Source organism: Leuciscus leuciscus, assembly GCF_965113295.1.
Source record: "Leuciscus leuciscus genome assembly, chromosome: 2".
Lineage (NCBI taxonomy): Eukaryota > Metazoa > Chordata > Actinopteri > Cypriniformes > Leuciscidae > Leuciscus > Leuciscus leuciscus.
The window spans coordinates 57406323-57425964 of NC_138726.1; the positions used below are offsets into that span (position 1 = coordinate 57406323).

At 40.1% G+C, this 19642-nt stretch overlaps 2 protein-coding genes across 2 annotated transcripts in view; both read left to right on the plus strand.

Annotated features, from left to right (window-relative positions):
• The window catches only part of LOC309493250 (C-type mannose receptor 2-like), a 104946-nt gene that overhangs the window by 139 nt on the left and 85165 nt on the right, over positions 1 to 19642 (plus strand). The gene's annotated exons all lie outside the window — the stretch shown is intronic.
• On the plus strand, positions 39 to 10761 carry LOC309493258 (C-type mannose receptor 2-like). Its single transcript, XM_082162424.1, has 4 exons — positions 39 to 77; positions 170 to 511; positions 9721 to 10071; positions 10236 to 10761. The coding sequence occupies exons 1-4, from the start codon at positions 41 to 43 to the stop codon at positions 10601 to 10603; spliced, it is 1098 nt and encodes a 365-aa protein (XP_082018550.1). The 5' UTR covers positions 39 to 40; the 3' UTR covers positions 10604 to 10761.

A 19642-nucleotide genomic window follows, 5' to 3' on the forward strand; every position in this document is an offset into this window, starting at 1 on the left:
GTTTGATTTCGAAGTTTTTCAATGTGTTTCTTCCTCAGAAATGGACCAAACTCTATATTTGATTCTTCTTCTCATTGGTGAGTGTGTTTGTTGTATTATTTATGGTTTATAGTTTCATCAGGTTTGACCCTGTTATGAAAAGCATTAAATCAAACGCTCTCTTTCACAGCTCTCTGCTCCATATCTGAAAGTGTTCAGCGTCAGTATCACTTTATAAACGAGAACAAGAACTGGACTGAAGCTCAGAGATTCTGCAGAGAGAATTACACAGATCTGGCCACCGTTGACAACATGAAGGACATGAACGAGCTGAAGAAGAGTGTGAATGATGGACGTGTCTGGATTGGGCTGCAGAGGAAATGGCAGTGGTCTTCAGGTGAACATGTGCTCTATCTGAACTGGGGATCTGGACAACCTGATGGCAGAGATGAGTGTGCTATGATGAGAAAAGGAGAATGGGAAGATTCTTCATGTGGTAACAACCTGACTTTCATCTGCAGTTCATCTAACAGTAAGTGCAGCTCCATACAATCAGAACAAACATTAATTTATAAAAGATACACCATATAATGTACTGTAAAATCTAATAGACACTTAACAAATCATGCAAACCGATTGCCTTAAAAAACGATGTAAAGTGAAATAGGAATAGTATGTTGTACTGACAAATGCTTAGTTAGAATAGTTCAGTTACACAAGAGTTCTAGAAACTAAAAAAAAGAACTGAGAATACTTGATAATTTACTTCACATTTACTCTTGACTTATTATACCATTGTTGATTTGCTGTTGAATGTTGAAGTGTGTGTGTGACTCAAGCATGGTCAATTACAAGATGTTGTTACAAAAATAGAAGGATTATATTAACCCAATTAAAAGTTTTACAAGGTGTTTGACATTTAGCAGCAATTGTTTTAAAGATAATTTTTCAACATGAAAAATATAATATTTTATGTTTGTGTTTTCGTTAGAAGTTATGGTCACCTTTTAAAAGCAACCTATTAATAGGCCTATAAATCTACCAACATTTAATTTAACCAAAATCCAAAATCTACATTCTAGATAGATTAGCTTACTCCTCGTCGAAAATTATTTAAAAACATTTAGATTATACAATTATACAATGTTAATAATTTTAATTATAGGCCTATAACTCAGTCTATAATATATCCGAAAAATTGAATAATCAGTCATTAATTAAAATTATTGCTGGTTATGAGGGAGAGGTAGCCGTTCTGTCACATTAGTTATATACCGTTATCAGCATAAGATGAAGTAGATTTATCTCTCGTTAGCTGGTCATCGGCTGCGGCTGGATAACCGATCGGCGAGAGTTGTGGCGTGCAGGAGCTGAAAACTGAGACGTGAGTCTGACACTTTCTGCTTCCCGTAGCTATACCGCTCACGTGGTGTTTGCATACTTTACCACAGCTGAAGTGAAATAAATGCAATATTTGTCAAATACACACGTTTCAGATACGTTTACATTTAATACTCTATGCTTACAGTTTTTCTTGATTGCTTAACCACATTTCTTGAAACTATGCCTCGTTTTCTCAAAACAGTAAGCACACAGCAAACATCCTATTTTCAGGTTAAAATGAAGCTCTACACTCAAAACCTGAAAAATCAATCCTCTTGCACCAACTGAAATATTTGTCAGGCTTCTTCCATTTCATCGTCTCTGTGTCCTAGAAAAATAGAAGTGCTGATTACTGTAACTGTAACACATCCCTTTTACAAAATGGAAGCATTCAGAAAACTCTATCTGATTGTGAGGCAATTTGATGTATTTCTTTTTATGACAGTAGTGTAGGGCAACAGCTACAGTTCATGTGTGTGTTGTAACAGCACAGTGTACAGCTCTCAACAGTTACAGTAGAGAGCAGTCTGAAGCACATCTACTGTACCTGTTCTTCTCCATGAAGGTTCTTATGATCGAAGCGATGGTGAAGCGACTCAAGTTTGGCTGTACTCGTAGCCCAGCCTCCCTCATAGTCATACCATGGACAAAGACATGAGCAACTAGAGTGGCACTGCTTGTCTCTTTGGCCTTGCCCTTCCCCTTCACCTTCCCCATAAGTTCAACAAAAGGGTTCCACACCGTCTGACAGTCTCACCAGAGAATGTATAATAAGGGGAGAAGTTCCACTCTCAGTAAACTTCCGGCTTCTGAACTGGATGCAGTTCCACTCTAGCTCCACATGAGGGCGCTCACAGGACGAGTGCAGAGGTCTATGGCACTATACCCCTCAAAATCCACTTTTCTTAGGATATAATTTTTTGTCTAGTAATTTGAATGTTGTATTCGAAAGGAGATGCAAATAAATTACACATTGCTGGGTGTTAGATTTTTTAGAGTCACTTATTTGCTTTAAAAAGTCTTTTAAAATGTCCATGACGTCATACACATCGTACGACCAGAGATACTGCTTTACGGCAATCCTTCAGTCACTTTGGTGCTTTCGCGCTCTGCACTTTCTTTTCTCTCGAGAAATAGGACAACCCTTTGCCCACTATTAGAACAATGTATCATTGCAAACCTGCGAGGCATTTTTCTCCTTTTTCAATTTTTATTAATATTTAGCACTATTGAGCGGGACATTTTTTTTTTTTTTAAGGTGGTAATACTATACCATATACTGTATATCCTGTATTTCATAACACAAGAATAACACAACAAGTACTCAAATTCTATTTATTTTCAGTGTAAATTTCACATTACATACATAACCATAGGCAGATAAAAGTGCCAGCAACCCCCAAAAAAAGTTGCTACTTAAAAAAAAAAAAAAAAGTTGCCCGAAAAAGTCCGCCTTAACATTCTGGTCCCGCTTCGGATGCCACGATGCCATCAAGCGGTAACTCTGGTCGTAATCAGTCCTTCACTGACCAATCAGCGTTCATTAGCAGAATGCTAGCGTGTTATGGGCAACAACAACTCAACCTGTAAGAAATCGAAAGGACATAAGTACTCGTTCATTCAACTTTCGACCTATAACCCATGTCGAACTCGCAAAACCTACAATCAAATCTGAGATTTCTCAACGGCAATCGGGTGAAAGAGACAAATTTAGCCGTCTAGCTCCATAGACTCCCATTCATTTTGCACTCATGGGCGATCGCCCCCAGTGGAACTCTGGTGGAACTACAACCAAAATTCGGTAAAATAGGACTTAATAGGGAGTGGCCAGGCTCTCCGTAGACGGGCTCTGATGAAACTAAGGAGAAAATGCGAAAAGTGTGAAAACGGCCTCAGTCACAAAAGGGGAAATCCCACCGTAAGTCGGTTTCAAAAGGGCAAAGTCCAGCCGGGCTCTTGCAGTTCAAAAGCATCAGCATTCAGCACAGTAGCGACGGCACTCATAACTTCCCATCCCTATATACTCTCTCCCCGCACCCGCTATCTATTTATCTCTCTTCATCGCCGGTGGTCATGTGTGTGATGCGTGTGATGCTGGCCAATAGTGAGCCTACGTTCTGACGAGGACTGTGTAGTTGCTGATTCAGTGAAAATCTCTTTATTTAAAATATTTCTTAGTGGACTCCAAATAAATAAGTTCACAGTAATAATATGCTCACATTATTAGCGCATTATAAATATATAAATGTAATGTCAGTTGGCCAATTTAAGGCAGTCGGTTTCTGCAAATGAAATGAGTTAACTCTAGCATGGCATCTTTACGGTAACATACCATAGATTACAGTAAAGAACTGAACAAATTAACAGTAAATAACTGACAACAGTGTTGCCAGTATTTTACCATTCATTTACAGGTCAAAGTTTTACAGTGTACACTGTATGATTTTCGTCCAGGATATCTTTAAATTCTGTAGCTATCAAACTGAGTGCAATTTAACAAACAGTTGCTTACCTCCAGTTCCATATTACCATATTACCATATTACCATTGTCTTCCAAGCCACAAACCTGCCAGCACATACACTGGCACATCTTTTATTAATTTACTTGATCATTAATTTAATTGTTTCACTTTTAACTTTATTTACTAATTTATTTAATATTTACTTAATTTTTATTATCACAGAAAATGTGAACCGTTGTCCATCATTTTGCAATTGGAGAGAAAAAAAAGTCACGTTGCAATATTGGAAGTTTTCCGAGTCAGTGGATATCACACAAGCAATGTGCAAACTTTCCGTGAGAGTTGAGTCTCAAACCCTAGTCAATTATTCACCTCAGAAAATAAGAGTAAAAACTGACGAGCTTTTGGTGCATATTCTCTGAGACAACGGGAGATAAATCCTACTTAACATGCGGATAGTGTTGCGCCCTTAAAAAAAGGGAAAAGTAAAGGGAAAAGAAACACGCACACGCAGCTCTCGCCTTCACTCGTCTGTATTGAATGAGTTTTTGAACAATGTGTACAAGAAAACATACATATCAATATTTGTTCACTCATCAGATTCCAGCCCGTTCTCATCCCAAGGCGTCATATATTGACGCTTTTGACATTTCGTCTACATCGAACGCACATGGCACCCTTTAGCGTCAATATGAGACGCAGATAGAAATGGGCCAGAAGCCGCCACCTAGCGGTCTAACCCTATCCCTACACTACACCTAAACCTACCCATAACCGAACAAAGCTCTGTGCGTCTCATATTGACGCTAAAGGGTGCCATGTGCGTTCGATGTAGACGAAATGTCAAAAGCGTCAGTATTATGACGCCCAAGGATGAGAATGCGTTGCAGATTCAGGACCACAGTCACAAATACCTTCTTAATGCATTCTAAATGATCTTTTTAACTAAATTACCATATGAAATGTGAATTGTTTTAAACAAAGTTATCAAATTACATTTTAATACTCCTTTTTTTAAATGAGTTCTCCCATAACACTAAAATGAATTATACTTTTAACAGTATTCATTGTCTCAGCATGACATTGACTCACCCTTATAGTGATAAATACACAATAACCCTTACAGCAAAAACATGTGGACATACATGTAGCAGCAGTAGCTAGCTTAAAGGTCCCATGACATGCTACTTTTTGTAGGCTTTAATATAGGCCTTAGTGGTCCCTAGTACTGTATCTGAAATCTCTTTCCAAAAATTCAGCCTCGGTGCAGAATTATAGCCACTACAAGCCAGTCCCAGAATGAGCTTCCTCCAGACAGGCCGTTTCGGTGTCTGTAGCTTTAAATACTAATGAGGAGGAGAAAGGCGGCGCAAGGTGGAGGGTGGGTGTGGCCTTGACCATCTTGCGCAACGGTAACGTGGCGTGCATGTTTACGTTGGATATAGCAATGGCATGAAGACACGCAGTCTTTCAAGCATTTCAGTTTGACCCAGAATCTGATCCAGATGGAGAAGCAACGGATGAAGAAGTTGCAACTCAGCGGCTCCAGCAGGACGTTTCCGAATGGTTAGTTTAAAATATTATGTCTGGATACGGTACTTTATTCAGATGGTTTACAGTTATTATCATGTAGCTAACGCTAACCTACTGTTGCCTTTTCATGAGAGATCTGTAACGTCGTCTGTATTTATCTTATTACAATTACATCAAGCTCTGCGATCTTGAAATGCGGATATCGCGCGCGCCATATAACTTAACCAACAGGAAAACAGTTATCCAAATAACAAAGACGTGTACAACACTCGCGTTACAGTGTGTGTATTCACACACATAAACTCAGTGCTTTAAGCGGCCCAAAAGAGGTGCCGGTACTCTATTATTATTATTTTTTTATTTTTATTTTTTGCTGACTCCCCTCCTCCCCAGGGGTAACAACAACTATATTGAAGGGGTTTTATATACAGCAGTCAACAGACGACCTTATAAAAAATAATAAATCATTTTATTAGTTTGTGGATTTGCTTGAGCTAGAAAGAGATACTGACCATAAATAAAATGTGCAAAAGTGTATTGAAAAAATACCCTTAGAAAGAGCTACTGTAGAAAGAGCTACTGAACATAAATAAAATGTGCAAAAGGGTAGGCCTATTGAACAAATGTTGAACAAAATGTACATAAAATAAATTATAAAACATAATAACATAATAACCATAGAAGAGTAGAACATAAACATGAGTCTTGAAGATGGTTCATTTCTTTACCCTTGAAAAATATACAAAAGCAGATTCAGCAAAATACACAGTAGCCTACACCAAATGAAAAATGAGAAATACTGTACAAATCATTTTCTTTTACTACTCAGACTCAGAGTCTGAAGCCAGGAGAGCATATTAAGTGTTCATTGTATTTGTATTTTAACCGAGCAGCTATGGTTGCGCGTTTCACACACCCTCTCCGAACCACGTTGAGTTGTTGACACTGACAGCGGCAAAAGCGACGTATGCGCTTTTCACTTGTAAAACTCAAGGGTGTATGGGTAATAGTCTCTGCTCTCGGTGGGACAAATTAGGAAGCGTGCATTGTGAAGGGCGCTCTGAAAAGCGTCAGCGCAGCCAAAGGATTAAAACAGGTGTGCAAATGAGCGTACCGGTACGCTAAAAGCACGTTCTGAGCGCACAGAGAGGTGGCGGTACGCTCAAGAGCTATATTTGGAAGTGGCGGTACTGAGTACCGGCGCGTACCGGCCCACTTAAAGCACTGCATAAACTGCATAGCTAATGTTACAGACACATTCTACGTGTAAAATCTAGGTAACCATAAACAGTAAAGCAACACACTTATATATCATTAGTTGACTTACTTGTCCGAGGTGTGTAACGTTAGCTGAGCCAAAGAGAGTGATCCAGACTTTAGTTTCAGACGTTCAGCAAGCCCAGCTCTGTATTGACGGCTTCGGTGTTCATTTGTACATCCAATTATTGAGCAATTGTTATGCTTCGCTCGCTCAAAAGCCATGATAACAGTTATCTCTCGTGGACAAACTAAAATCGCGCACGCGCGTTCCTACTTTCTAGCCCATTTTCTCATGGGCGGAAAATATTCTCTGGGCGGGCAAAGCAGAGACAGGGGAGGTAACATTTCCTCCTTATGACGTCATAAGGAGGAGATTCAAGATCAGCGCGTATGCGCCTCCATTTTCTCAAAGGCAGAGAAAGATAGCAAAAGCTCGATTTACACCGATTGAAATTTTTAGAAACTTGGGGACCATATACAGGCTAGGGGAACTCATATTAATGTTAAAAAACCTCAGAAAGTGAAAATTTCATGTCATGGGACCTTTAAACACCAACGACAAAGTAAACACTCGTATATGGTGGGACTCGGCAGGCCAGCTGACAGTCTTGCCTGGGCCCGGGAGGAGATAATCTTAGATGGGGCCCCCCCGCGCCCAGATCTCTCCTTTTCCCTTGCTCTTCCTCTCCTCTGCATTAACTATGTTAACAAATGCAACTTTTGATTTCAATAATGTAGGCTATTAGTAGCCTGAATATTCAAATTAATATTAACAATGCCGTAGAAGTGCAGTTTATTAATAGTATGTTAACTAATGTAGTTAACTAGAGTGTAATAAATGGAAGATTATTGTAAAGTGTTACCGATTTTTTTATTTTTTTATACACCAATTCAGTGTTGGACAGATCAGTTGTTTTAACCCTTCATTAAAGTGAATGGTTCAAAGGAGTCATTCGTATTACGCGTATCGGACATGTCATTAGCAGAAGTGTAGCCTATGGCAGGCATTGTGTGATTATCTTGGCAGTTTAGGACTACACAGAAAACATTTCATCACTGAATACGAATAGGTTTTTTCGTTTACTGAAATTGTGGTTTATGTCAGCTGAATGGGCGGAACGCTTTTTAGAGAAGATAAGGCAACGTTTTTTTTTGTACAATTCACACCCCGCGGTAATTCAAGAGAAAAAAATTCCAAATGCTCCACGTGAAACTGCGGTCTTCCGAACTTTTACTATCGTGTCAATTGACTTTGATTAATATGCGAGACAGCGCTCGACGTGTTGTTTGAAGACGTGAGAGTGCGCGCGCGCGGCCGGGGCTCTCTCTCTGGCCTTGTCCCAAATGGAACCCTAAGCACTCGCGGTCTTCCTCTGAGTCCGCACTTTCGTGACGTAATGCCGCTTTGACTGTCGGGAAGAAATCTGCTGCGGAGCCCGCATCAGCGCGGTCTCGGCAAAAGCATCAAGGGCGCAAATCGACCACATGGGGGCGCTCGCGAGCACCCTTCTGAGATCTAAAAATGACAAATGGGACACACTGCGGTCTCACGGACTTAACGAACACGCGCACGCGGCAGCCATTGTTAATCCACAAGACCGAAAGTGCACATGAAGTGTGCCATTTGGGACAGGGGCTATCTCTCTCTCTGCTCGTTAAGCGCCCTGTCAGGCGCAGCAGTCATTCTGTTCTACATCACTTACCGATCAAATAAGGCTTTGGCGGGACAAAAATTTGCCTTGGCGGCTGCCATTATTTCCACAAATAGGCCTATTTTTTTATTATTATTTTTTTCATAATTTAATGAGGGTCCAGTTCAGCTATTTTTTGTAAGCCGGTCATTTTTGACCCAAAACACCACAAGTGTGACTATGTGCCATTTTTTTACAAAATAAAAGTTTTTCAAAACAAACTTCCTGGTGAAAAATGAAAGTAGACTAGTGTGATCAACAGTGCCAATTTTCTTCATATTTTATTTAATATTTCCAAAATTATTCAAAAATAATGCTTTTTTTTACTCAAAAAATGAGATGCCTACTCTCAGATAAATGAGGCCTACGATTAATCAGATACAAATAGAAATATACATTTTACATTTACATTTATTCATTTAGCTGACGCTTTTATACAAAGCGACTTACAATTGCTATATATGTCAGAGGTCGCACGCCTCTGGAGCAACTAGGGGTTAAGTGTCTTGCTCAGGGACACATTGGTGTCTCACAGTGGATTCGAACCCGGGTCTCTCACACCAAAGGCATGTGTCTTATCCATTGCGCCGCCACCACCCCCCAATATAAAACCAGACCTAATTGAAAGAGAACAAGTTGACAAAAAGATTGAATCAAATATTGGGTGATAATATAGCATAACTTAGCATATAAGTGATTTATAAGCTATTTTTTATTGGCCGGTCATTTTTGACCGGGAAGATCAGAGGTGTTGTAAGGTTTTGAATTATTGAGAATAAGTTCAATTGTCTCACTGACGAAAGCAAGGAGCAAAACGTTTGTATAATTTTTTTCTCCTGTTTGTAACAAATAAAGTATTCTTAGAGTGCAGACCTTTTTCCATTTTTGTACTAAACAAAACCGTGGTTCCAAATGCTGTAACTTTTGATTACTTTATGCTATCACTACAAAATGTGGTCCAGATGCAGCTCACATGTAGGGGAACTTGTCCTCCTTCCTTATTCAGTTAAAATAAGAAAGATATGTAAAATTATAATAAAAATGTTTCTCAGCATGAGAATGTCCAAATATAATGTAAATGTTAATTGTCTAAAAATGTACAAAGAGTTATATCAAACAATACCTTTTGCCTTTCCTTGCTATAGTTTTGGAGTTATGGGTCTTTACTTTTGTGTATATCACTCAAAAAACAAAAACAAAAAAAAAATGCCTTCAGGGCTTAATGACATATCAGAATTTTTTTTTAGCAATTATGAATATTTAATATATAATAAACTGTAGAAACAGTCTTTGAATGACACATGTTTCTGATGCTTCCACTGCTGCTCTTATTCACATCCAAACCATAAATCAGCATAATAATAATAAACAAACTGATTCATGAATCTGTTTCCATGTGTTTTTCTTAAAGTGAACACAGGACTCGTCTTTGTCAATCAGACGAAGACCTGGACAGACGCTCAGAGTTACTGCAGACATAATCACATTGATCTGGTCAGTGTGAGGAACCAGAATGAGAACCAACAGGTTCAGAAGTTCATCACTGATAGTCACAGATCTGATGATGTCTGGATCGGTCTGTTCAGAGTTAAAGACTCATGGCAGTGGTCAGATCAGAGTAACTCCTCATTCACATACTGGAATCCTGGTGAACCTAATAATGCTGGAGAACATGAAAGTTGTGCAGCAATCGAACACAACGCTCAAGGAAAATGGATAGACATCTCTTGCAACAGCCAATTTCCTTTTGTGTGTCATGAAGGTGAGCAGATCCTCACAAACACACACAATCCATCCATCACCTCCAGATATCTTAAAGTTGACGCTACATGTCTGACATGACAGATTCATCCACAGTGTTTGTTCTGCATGTTGTTTTTGATCAGTCTCTCTCTAGTTTTTGCTTGTGGTTTGTTTTGTGTCCAGATAAACTGATTCTGATCACAGAGACTCTGACGTGGCCTGAAGCTCTGAGATACTGCAGACAGAATTATACGGATCTGGTCTTGGTTCATTCAGAAGAGATGCAGCGTCGTGTGATGAATGTGGTTAAACGTGCGTCTACTGAGGCGGTGTGGTTGGGTTTACGTCACTCCTGCACTGTGGGCCTCTGGTTCTGGGTGAGCGGAGAGACCGTGTGCTATCAGAACTGGGCTCCAGGGAACGGCACAGGAGACGAGGACTGTGAGTCTGCAGTGAGATCTGGAGCAGTTCAGTCTGGAGGAGATCAGTGCTGGATAAGCCGTCCTGAACACCACAAACTCAACTTCATCTGCAGCAGATCTGAGGAGTGAAGGATATGTTTGTGTTCTTTCATTACTGGCAAACACGTCTTGTACTGTTTTTTAGCAGTGCTTATATCAGTTTAATACAATGATCATTTCTGTAACTGAAGATTATCAGTCAACTAGAAAGTAGAAGATGGCTTTAAAAAAAAAAAAAAAAAAAAAAGTTCACATCATGGGATCTTGGTATTTTGTTGGTTTTGCAACTTTCTTTGTTTTGCACTAGTCATACAATTAAAAATGACTTAAGAAGTGATTGTGAGCATCAATGTTTGTCTCAATGAAATTAAATATAGTTTATTCTTAAAGGAAAAAGTGGAAGTTGAGAATAAAATATCTTGTGAACTGTATTTGATGTTGAAACTAATTCAAAGGAGCACCAGCTCAACTGAACTGACTTAGAAGAATAATTATTTTACATTTATCAAAAAACCCAAACACACATACAAAATGTTTACTAATAAAAGACATATACAGTACATCTCAACATGAATTTGTGGTATACCACATGTCCTCTAACATATGATGTTTTATTAACAAAGTTCGGGAGGAGCACGTTCAGATAATAAACACGAGTGGAGAGCACTCAGCAATCATCGATAAGAGGTGTATATATACAGTATATTCAGCAATCATCGATAAGAGGTGTATATCATCATCGGCAGTCCGTCGTGTATCGACGATGACTGTCTGGATTGGAGGCTATTGTAGGCAGGCTCTCATGTGGGCTAGAAGGCCTGCTCTCGATCTACAGCAGCGATGGCATTTGCTACAGACAAAGTCTTTTGCTGCAGTGGAATAGTGCCGCCTCTCATGGGCTTTCGCATATTCTTGCTGACGTTTTTTCTCAACAGCTGCAACTGCTGTTTTCAATCTACGCTGTCATTTCTCACGCTGCAGGGCCTGTTCCTCCCAGCTTTCCGGGGAGATCCCGGTGTTCCTCATATGCCTTTTCAGGGCATCTTTGAAACGCAGTTTTTGACCACCAAGGCTTCTTTTTCCCTCTTTTAGCTCTGCGTAAAAAACTGCTTTGGGCAGTCGGCTGTCACTCATCCGGCGCACATGTCCAGCCCATCGCAGTTGTGATGATGTAATAAGGGCTTCAACACTGACACAGCCAGCTCGTTGGATTACCTCTACATCTGGGATTCGATCCTGCCATCTGATGTGTAAGATGGCCCGTAGATGACGTAGCTGAACTCGTGTGAGTATTTTGATATGCCTGCTGTAGAGCGTTAAACACTCGGTGGCATAGAGCAGGCAAGGAAGTACAGCAGCATTGTAGACTTTCACTTTTGTGCTATACGAGATGTCGTGACAGCTCCAGAGGCGCTGCTCGAGAGAGCCAAAAGCCTTGGTAGCAGACTGAATTCTCCTCTCAACTTCCAGATCTGAGGAGTTTGTGTAGGTTACTGTACTGCCAGGGTATGTGAAGGCCTTGACAGATTTCAGGGGCTCTCCATGCACCATCACTGGCTGGGGCTCTCTCATATTTTTGGAGCACATTGGTGGTGGTTGATACAAAAGTTCGGTCTTAGAGATGTTAATGTTCAGTCCGAACAGATCTGCTCCCCGCGAAAGCCGATCTACTTTATGTTGCATGTCTTCAGCGTTGCTAGCCACGAGAGCAGAATCATCTGCATAGAGCAGCTCCCGTATGCATAGTTCTCTGGTCTCTTGGTGGTTGCTCTAAGTCGGGCTAAGTTGAAAAACTTGCCGTCTGTCCTAGTGCGAATAAAGAACCCCTTGTGCAGATCAAGGCCCATTGAATCTAGCACAGCTGTGAGGTATAGCGAGAAAAGTGTGGGTGCAAGCACACATCCCTGTTTCACACCATGGTTAACTTCAAAGGCTTCACTGGATTCCCCACCAATGAAGACTTGTCCTTTCATCCCTGTGTGAAACTGCTTGATGATGTTAACAAGCTTCTCGGGGCATCCATAGATCTCCAAAGAGTTTCTCGATCGACCGTGTCGAAAGCCTTTGAAAAATCTACGAACACCACAAAGAGAGACTGATGTTGCTCCACTGCTTTCTCCTGTAGCTGCCGTAGAGTAAAAATCACATCAGTGGTAGATCTCCCCGACCTAAAGCCGCATTGACTCTCTGGTAAGACTTGCTCGGCGATGTTCTTGAGCCGACTGAGTATAATTTTAGCCAGAACTTTGCCTGTTATGGCTAACAAGTAAATGCCTCTGTAATTTCCACAGTCTGCTCGGTCTCCCTTTCTCTTGTAGATTGTGACAATCAGTGCATCCTTGAAATCCTGAGGTACACACTCATGAACAAGGCAGCTGTTAAAATGTTTCTGGAGCTCCTCTCTGAGTACTCTTCCTCCTTTCTTGAGCACCTCTGAGGAGATTCCATCTAGACCTGGTGCTCTAGACTGGGTAAGAAAGGCTCTTTGATTGCAATCACTTAACTCCATTATAAATTTTCCACACCTTTTCCAGAATCAAATCAAACACTTTTACTGCATTTTCATTACATTACATCAAATCAGATTATTGTTATTAATTATTAAAGCTATTGTGCTATAAACAACCATAATTATGTTGTATACGTTGTTTCTTTTTAAGTAGGCTACAATTGCCATCCGAAATAATCAATTTCTTTTCACTTTTATAAAGCTTAATAATACACCGAAATGTACACAACTGAAAAGGTGTTGCAATGCAATGTTAAAACAAAGAATAATCTTTAGCTTGCTTACCTGTTGCCAAGAACTGTAGTGTAATCATCAGACGTTCCCCTGCGGACGTGCAATCAGTTGTTCGTGTTTCTCCTCTGTATGATTGGACTGATAAGTTCCTTTAACATGTGAAATTGAATAGGAAAAAGCCGAGCAAATGTTTTTAAAATCGGAGGTTTCCGCTAACTCCAGCTCTCTACACAGGTTCGGGAAAGCCCCTTGAGCCTGTTTCTGGAGTATCCATGGTTTCACCCATAGACATAATAGAGAGTAGACGGCGCATCGACCGCTACCGTCTACTGGCGCTGACGAGCCGTGGGGCCGCCATCTTGGACCGGTCACCCGCACCACTCAGTGTAATCTGTTTGGCAGGTGCAATGAGCTGTCAGTGCATTTAATTAATCATACCTCACTGAATATCGAACTGATTTTCACACTTTTTTTTTTGCTGCAAAGGTCATACATGTAGCTATGATACAGGACACATGGTTCGGCGTATTTTAATATTCATTGTGGGCTTAACAGTAATAGAATATTCTGATATATGATATAAAGTGGCCAGACGTCCGAGATCAAAACTGGGAACATAATCCCAGAAAAGGGGGAAAAAATGGGGACATTTCCAATTTGACTATCAATCTGATTGAAAAACCTAATGTTGTGTCTTCAAAAACAAAACGGGGACAGAGGTAGTTTTTTTCTGTATTTAGCCAGGGACAGGCAAACAAAAACGGGGACTGTCCCCTGAAACCGGGGATATCTGGTCACCCTATGATATGATGTAGGCTATGATAGGTATTTTGCAAATCACACACTATAAATATGATAGAGTAGCAGAAACGGATAGTGGCAGTAAAGTCAGATATTTTAATAAGTTGAAGAAACAATATATGATTATATTATTATTACTTTTTGTTAGGGTTACATGTGAATACACAGTGTTGGGCAAGCTAAATTGTAGTGAGCTAAGCTATCAGTTAATCTGCCATGAATAAAGCTTCACTACACAAAAGCTACCCCCCAGTCAAATGTAGCAAGCTAAGTAACACAAACACAGCAGTAGGCTAGTTCACTATATAGGAAGCTACTTTAAGTGGCGCTAATTTCACATGACAAGAAAAGTGTAGCTTGTGTGGCCGAGCTACTTGATAAATAAAGGAGTTAAGCTACTGAAAAGTTACTTGATTCAGGAAATAGTGAAGTTATTAGCTAAGCTACAAGTAGCGACTGCCCAACACTGATAATACAGTCTGTGCCACTTGTGTAAAATTCGCTGGCCAATGTTATACCAGTAATATTTGTTTTATTTCTAAAATAGCATTCGAATGAAATTTCATGAAATATGACAAGAACAATAACACTCACTGTTTCTCCTGTTTCACGTCAGAGATGGAAATATTGTCCATCCTGAACGTCTAAATGTGGAAATAAACAAATGAGTGTTGAGGATGTGTTTACACACAAATGTGTTCATGTTTTATAAACGAAAAAAAAGAAAGAAAAAACAACAGTAAACAGCAGGAGTATGAAATGAAACAAAATAATAATTTTCACAAAGAGATGAATTCTAATCATTAGGGGTTTGTTTGGTTCAAACACAATCTCCTAAACCTCCACCAATGTGCAGCATCCACCTGGATGATGCGACGGCAGCCCACCACACACCAGCTTACTGGTGGAGAGGAGAAAGAGTGATGAAGCCAATCAGTATATAGGGATGATTAGGAGGCCATGATGGACAGAGGCCAAGGGGCAAATTTGGCCAGGATGCCAGGGTTACACTCCTACTCTTTCAGAAGACATCCTGGGATTTTTAATGACCACAGAGAGTCAGGACCTCGGTTTTACATCTCATCCGAAGGACGGTCTCCCATCCAGGTACTGACCAGGCTCAGCCCTGCTTAGCTTCAGTGGGCAACCAGTCTTGGGCTACAGGGTGACATGGCTGCTGCTATTGACCGTCCACACTGTGTATCACAACTGTTCGGATCTGATTTGTGAGTCCCGTGGGTTCAATTGCAATGACGTTGAGTTGGTAGGCAAACGCCAAAAACATCAACGGCAATATGGAGGGATTTGTACAGGTAAAGATGTTTTCTTATTTACAACATGACAATATGTAGTGGTCGTGTTGGAGTCCTGCGTCTTCTGAGGCAGCGGCAGAAACGTAGGACGTGTGTGGCTTTATTCTAAGCGTTCATCTCCGCCAGCCTCAAAATTCATCACGTTTCCATTATATTGTCATTTTCTGCTCAACCGTCACTTTTTAACAACAGAACCTTGTTTCTGCAGCGACTTTCAGCATGTTTCCCATAACAATGTCTGACATGTTTACGTCTATTGTGGCGTGAGAAAGTGACAAACCACGTGAAATCCAATCAGAGCAGTCAGACTGAAACAGATTTCCAGAAATGTGATTTGAACAGGGTTTTAAACCACATGAATGTAGTTCAAAATGGATTTGTAAAAATCACATTTCATGTGATTTTTTTGTTTTGCTGTTCACACTTGTTAAAGGGATAGTTCACCCAAAATGAAAATTACCCCATGATTTACTCCCGCTGAAGCCACCCTAGGTTCTTTCAGACGAATACAATCGGAGTTATATATTTTAACTTTTCCAAGCTTTACAATTGCAGGGAAGGGAGCCCAAAATTTGAAGCCCAAAAAAGTGCATCCATCCGCCGTACGCATCGTTTTAGGAGCTTGAGTTTGTTGCCAGCCCTGTTTGTTTGAAAAGCGAGAGACGTCAAAGCTTACACTACTCCTACATCTACGTCATACATCGTCAATTGTGACTCTTTTGGTGTAAGTCGACTTGCGTACGGCCGTCTGCTGGGAGCTAGTTATTTTAGTCGATATACACTCACCTAAAGGATTATAAGGAACACCTGTTCAATTTCTCATTAATGCAATTATCTAATCAACCAATCACATGGCAGTTGCTTCAATGCATTTAGGGGTGTGGTCCTGGTCAAGACAATCTCCTGAACTCCAAACTGAATGTCAGAATGGGAAAGAAAGGTGATTTAAGCAATTTTGAGCGTGGCATGGTTGTTGGTGCCAGATGGGCCGGTCTGAGTATTTCACAATCTGCTCAGTTACTGGGATTTTCACGCACAACCATTTCTAGGGGTTACAAAGAATGGTGTGAAAAGGGAAAAACATCCAGTATGCGGCAGTCCTGTGGGCGAAAATGCCTTGTTGATGCTAGAGGTCAGAGGAGAATGGGCCGACTGATTCAAGCTGATAGAAGAGCAACTTTGACTGAAATAACCACTCGTTACAACCGAGGTATGCAGCAAAGCATTTGTGAAGCCACAACACGCACAACCTTGAGGCGGATGGGCTACAACAGCAGAAGACCCCACCGGGTACCACTAATCTCCACTACAAATAGGAAAAAGAGTAGGGCTGGGACAACGCGTCGAGGTCATCGATGACGTCAACGCAAAAAATACGTCGATGCAAAATATGCGCGTCGATTCGTCGACCTGTTTTCATTTCTCTAAAAAACTTTGCAAATTACTTAACAGTGTGTACCTTATGTGCGCTGATACGCGATGGCCGGACCATCATTCTATCCAACGTTATATAACCAATCCAGGGGTTTTCCTGCATTGAATTTTTTATTTTTTTGGTGGCTGCCAAAGCCTTATTTGATCGGTGAGTGATGTAGAATAGAATGACTGACTGCGCTTGACAGGGCGCATATACAGTAAGTACGAGAGAGAGCCCCGGCCGCGCGCGCACTCACCGTCTTCAAACAACACGAGCGCTGTCTTGCTCTCTCTCTCTCTCCCTCGTGCATATTAATAAAAATCATTAGACACGATAGAAAAAGGGCGGAAGACCAAAGTTTCACGTGGAGCATTCAGAGATTTTGTTCTCTTGAATTACCGCGGAGTGTGAATTGTGGTAAAAAATAAACTGCGGGATAATCACACAACGCTTGCCGTAGACTACAGGTCCACTAATGACACGTCCGATTCGCGAACTAATGACTCATTTGAACCGATTCACTTTAATGAATGGTTAAAACAACTGATCTGTCCAACACTGAACTCACGAGACGTCTGAATCGGTGTATAAGAAATCGGTAACACTTTACAATAATGTTCCATTTATTAAATTCTAGTTAGGCTAAGTACTTTTTTTTATTAGTATTTTTTTTTTTTTTTTTTTGAAAAAGGTGAGTGGCAGAGTGTATTACTATACGTTGTTGTTATTTTTATGTGAATGAAGAATTAAAAGATGCACTTTTTTCAGTAAGCTAGGACTATGTGTTTTCAACATAAATGTTCAATTCTGTTGGTTCAGGAAGGACGCCATGACAGGCTGCTGGCTCCCACTGTTAATTGTTAAAGTTTACATTGGTTACTGTATTCTTACAATTGCTCTAAACAAGTATTTTGGGTGACCTTTTAATTTTTTTTATTGAATGCTAGACATCAAGTTGTTGTTATTTTCATCTGAAAGAAGAACTTTTTTTCAGTAAGCTAGGCCCTATGTGTTCAGTAAGCTTGTTTCAGTAAGCTATGTTTTCAAGGCTTTAAGGTTTTATTGAATGCTACCTCTGACTAAGAATGCATTACTATGCACTTGTATAGTCTTTTATTTTGGAATTTTAAGAGCAATAAACATATATTGCAATGTTAAGGAATTCATGTTTTTTTCATTCAGATATGTAAATTAACATGTATAAATTGCTATTAGTCAATTAATGGGGATTGGGGAGATAATCGATAATCGAATCGAAATCGAATCGGACCGGAAAAATGAATCGTTAGATTAATCGATGCATCGAAAAAATTATCGCTAGATTAATCGTTTAAAAAAATAATCGTTTATCCCAGCCCTAAAAAAGAGGCTACAATTTGCACGAGCTCCCCAAAATTGGACAGTTGAAGACTGGAAAAATGTTGCCTGGTCTGATGAGTCTCGATTTCTGTTGAGACATTCAGATGGTAGAGTCAGAATTTGGTGTAAACAGAATGAGAACATGGATCCATCATGCCTTGTTACCACTGTGCAGGCTGGTGGTGGTGGTGTAATGGTGTGGGGGATGTTTTCTTGGCACACTTTAGGCCCCTTAGTGCCAATTGGGCATCGTTTAAATGCCATGGCCTACCTGAGCATTGTTTCTGACCATGTCCATCCCTTTATGACCACCATGTACCCATCCTCTGATGGCTACTTCCAGCAGGATAATGCACCATGTCACAAAGCTCGAATCATTTCAAATTGGTTTCTTGAACATGACAATGAGTTCACTGTACTAAAATGGCCCCCACAGTCACCAGATCTCAACCCAATAGAGCATCTTTGGGATGTGGTGGAACGGGAGCTTCGTGCCCTGGATGTGCATCCCACAAATCTCCATCAACTGCAAGATGCTATCCTATCAATATGGGCCAACATTTCTAAAGAATGCTTTCAGCACCTTGTTGAATCAATGCCACGTAGAATTAAGGCAGTTCTGAAGGTGAAAGGGGGTCAAACACAGTATTAGTATGGTGTTCCTAAAAATCCTTTAGGTGAGTGTAGTTAAATCTCTATAGTTATAAATATGGATATTTTTCTTACACAAACGTATCGCTTCAGAAGGCCTTAATTAACCCCCCAGAGTCATGTGGAATACTTTATTACTTTTATAATGGATGGATCCACTTTTTTGGCCTTCAAATTTTGGGCTCCCATTCACTGCCATTATAAAGCATGGAAGAGCCAGGATATTTTTTAATAAAGCTCAGATTGTATTCATCTGAAAGAAGAATGACACATATGTCACATATACTCTTAAGGGTGAGTAAATCATGGGGCAATTTTCATTTTGGGGTGAACTATCCCTTTAAATATGATCAGAGAAATCCAGCATAGCATCAGTTAAGGCGACGTCAGTAAAGCTTGTATCAACCGACAATCAACTGTTTCTGATGTGTTTTGACACACACATTACAGGTTCTTTTAAATCCTCACTCTTCTGTTGCATGTCTTCACGCTGGATTTAACTTCCCTCCTCCATCCCCAGCTCCACATTTAGCCTGGATATCTGTGATCTAATCTGAAATCTGTCTTGTGGTCATCTTCAGTGACACCACTAAGTTACATGTACATCATCCTTTCTCATGTATTTTGGCTTATTTAAAACAACTCATGTTATAATTAATGTTATATTTTGCCCAGAACAGACCCATATTGCCAACACTAACTGCATTGTCATTATAATAAATACACATTTGACAAAAGTGGTCCTGACTGAAATAAAAACATACATGTCAAATTGAACAGGGATGTACCACGAGTTATACAGTTCAGCAATAACATTAAAGCAGATGTTTAGTTGTGAATGTTCA

Bases quoted from the DNA above. Each gene is read 5' to 3' on its own strand.
- LOC309493258 (XM_082162424.1), top strand. From the start codon at position 41: ATGGACCAAACTCTATATTTGATTCTTCTTCTCATTG. The intron at 78-169 runs GTGAGTGTGTTT...TCTCTTTCACAG, and splicing joins TTTGATTCTTCTTCTCATTG to CTCTCTGCTCCATATCTGAA. The intron at 10,072-10,235 runs GTGAGCAGATCC...TTTTGTGTCCAG, and splicing joins TCCTTTTGTGTGTCATGAAG to ATAAACTGATTCTGATCACA.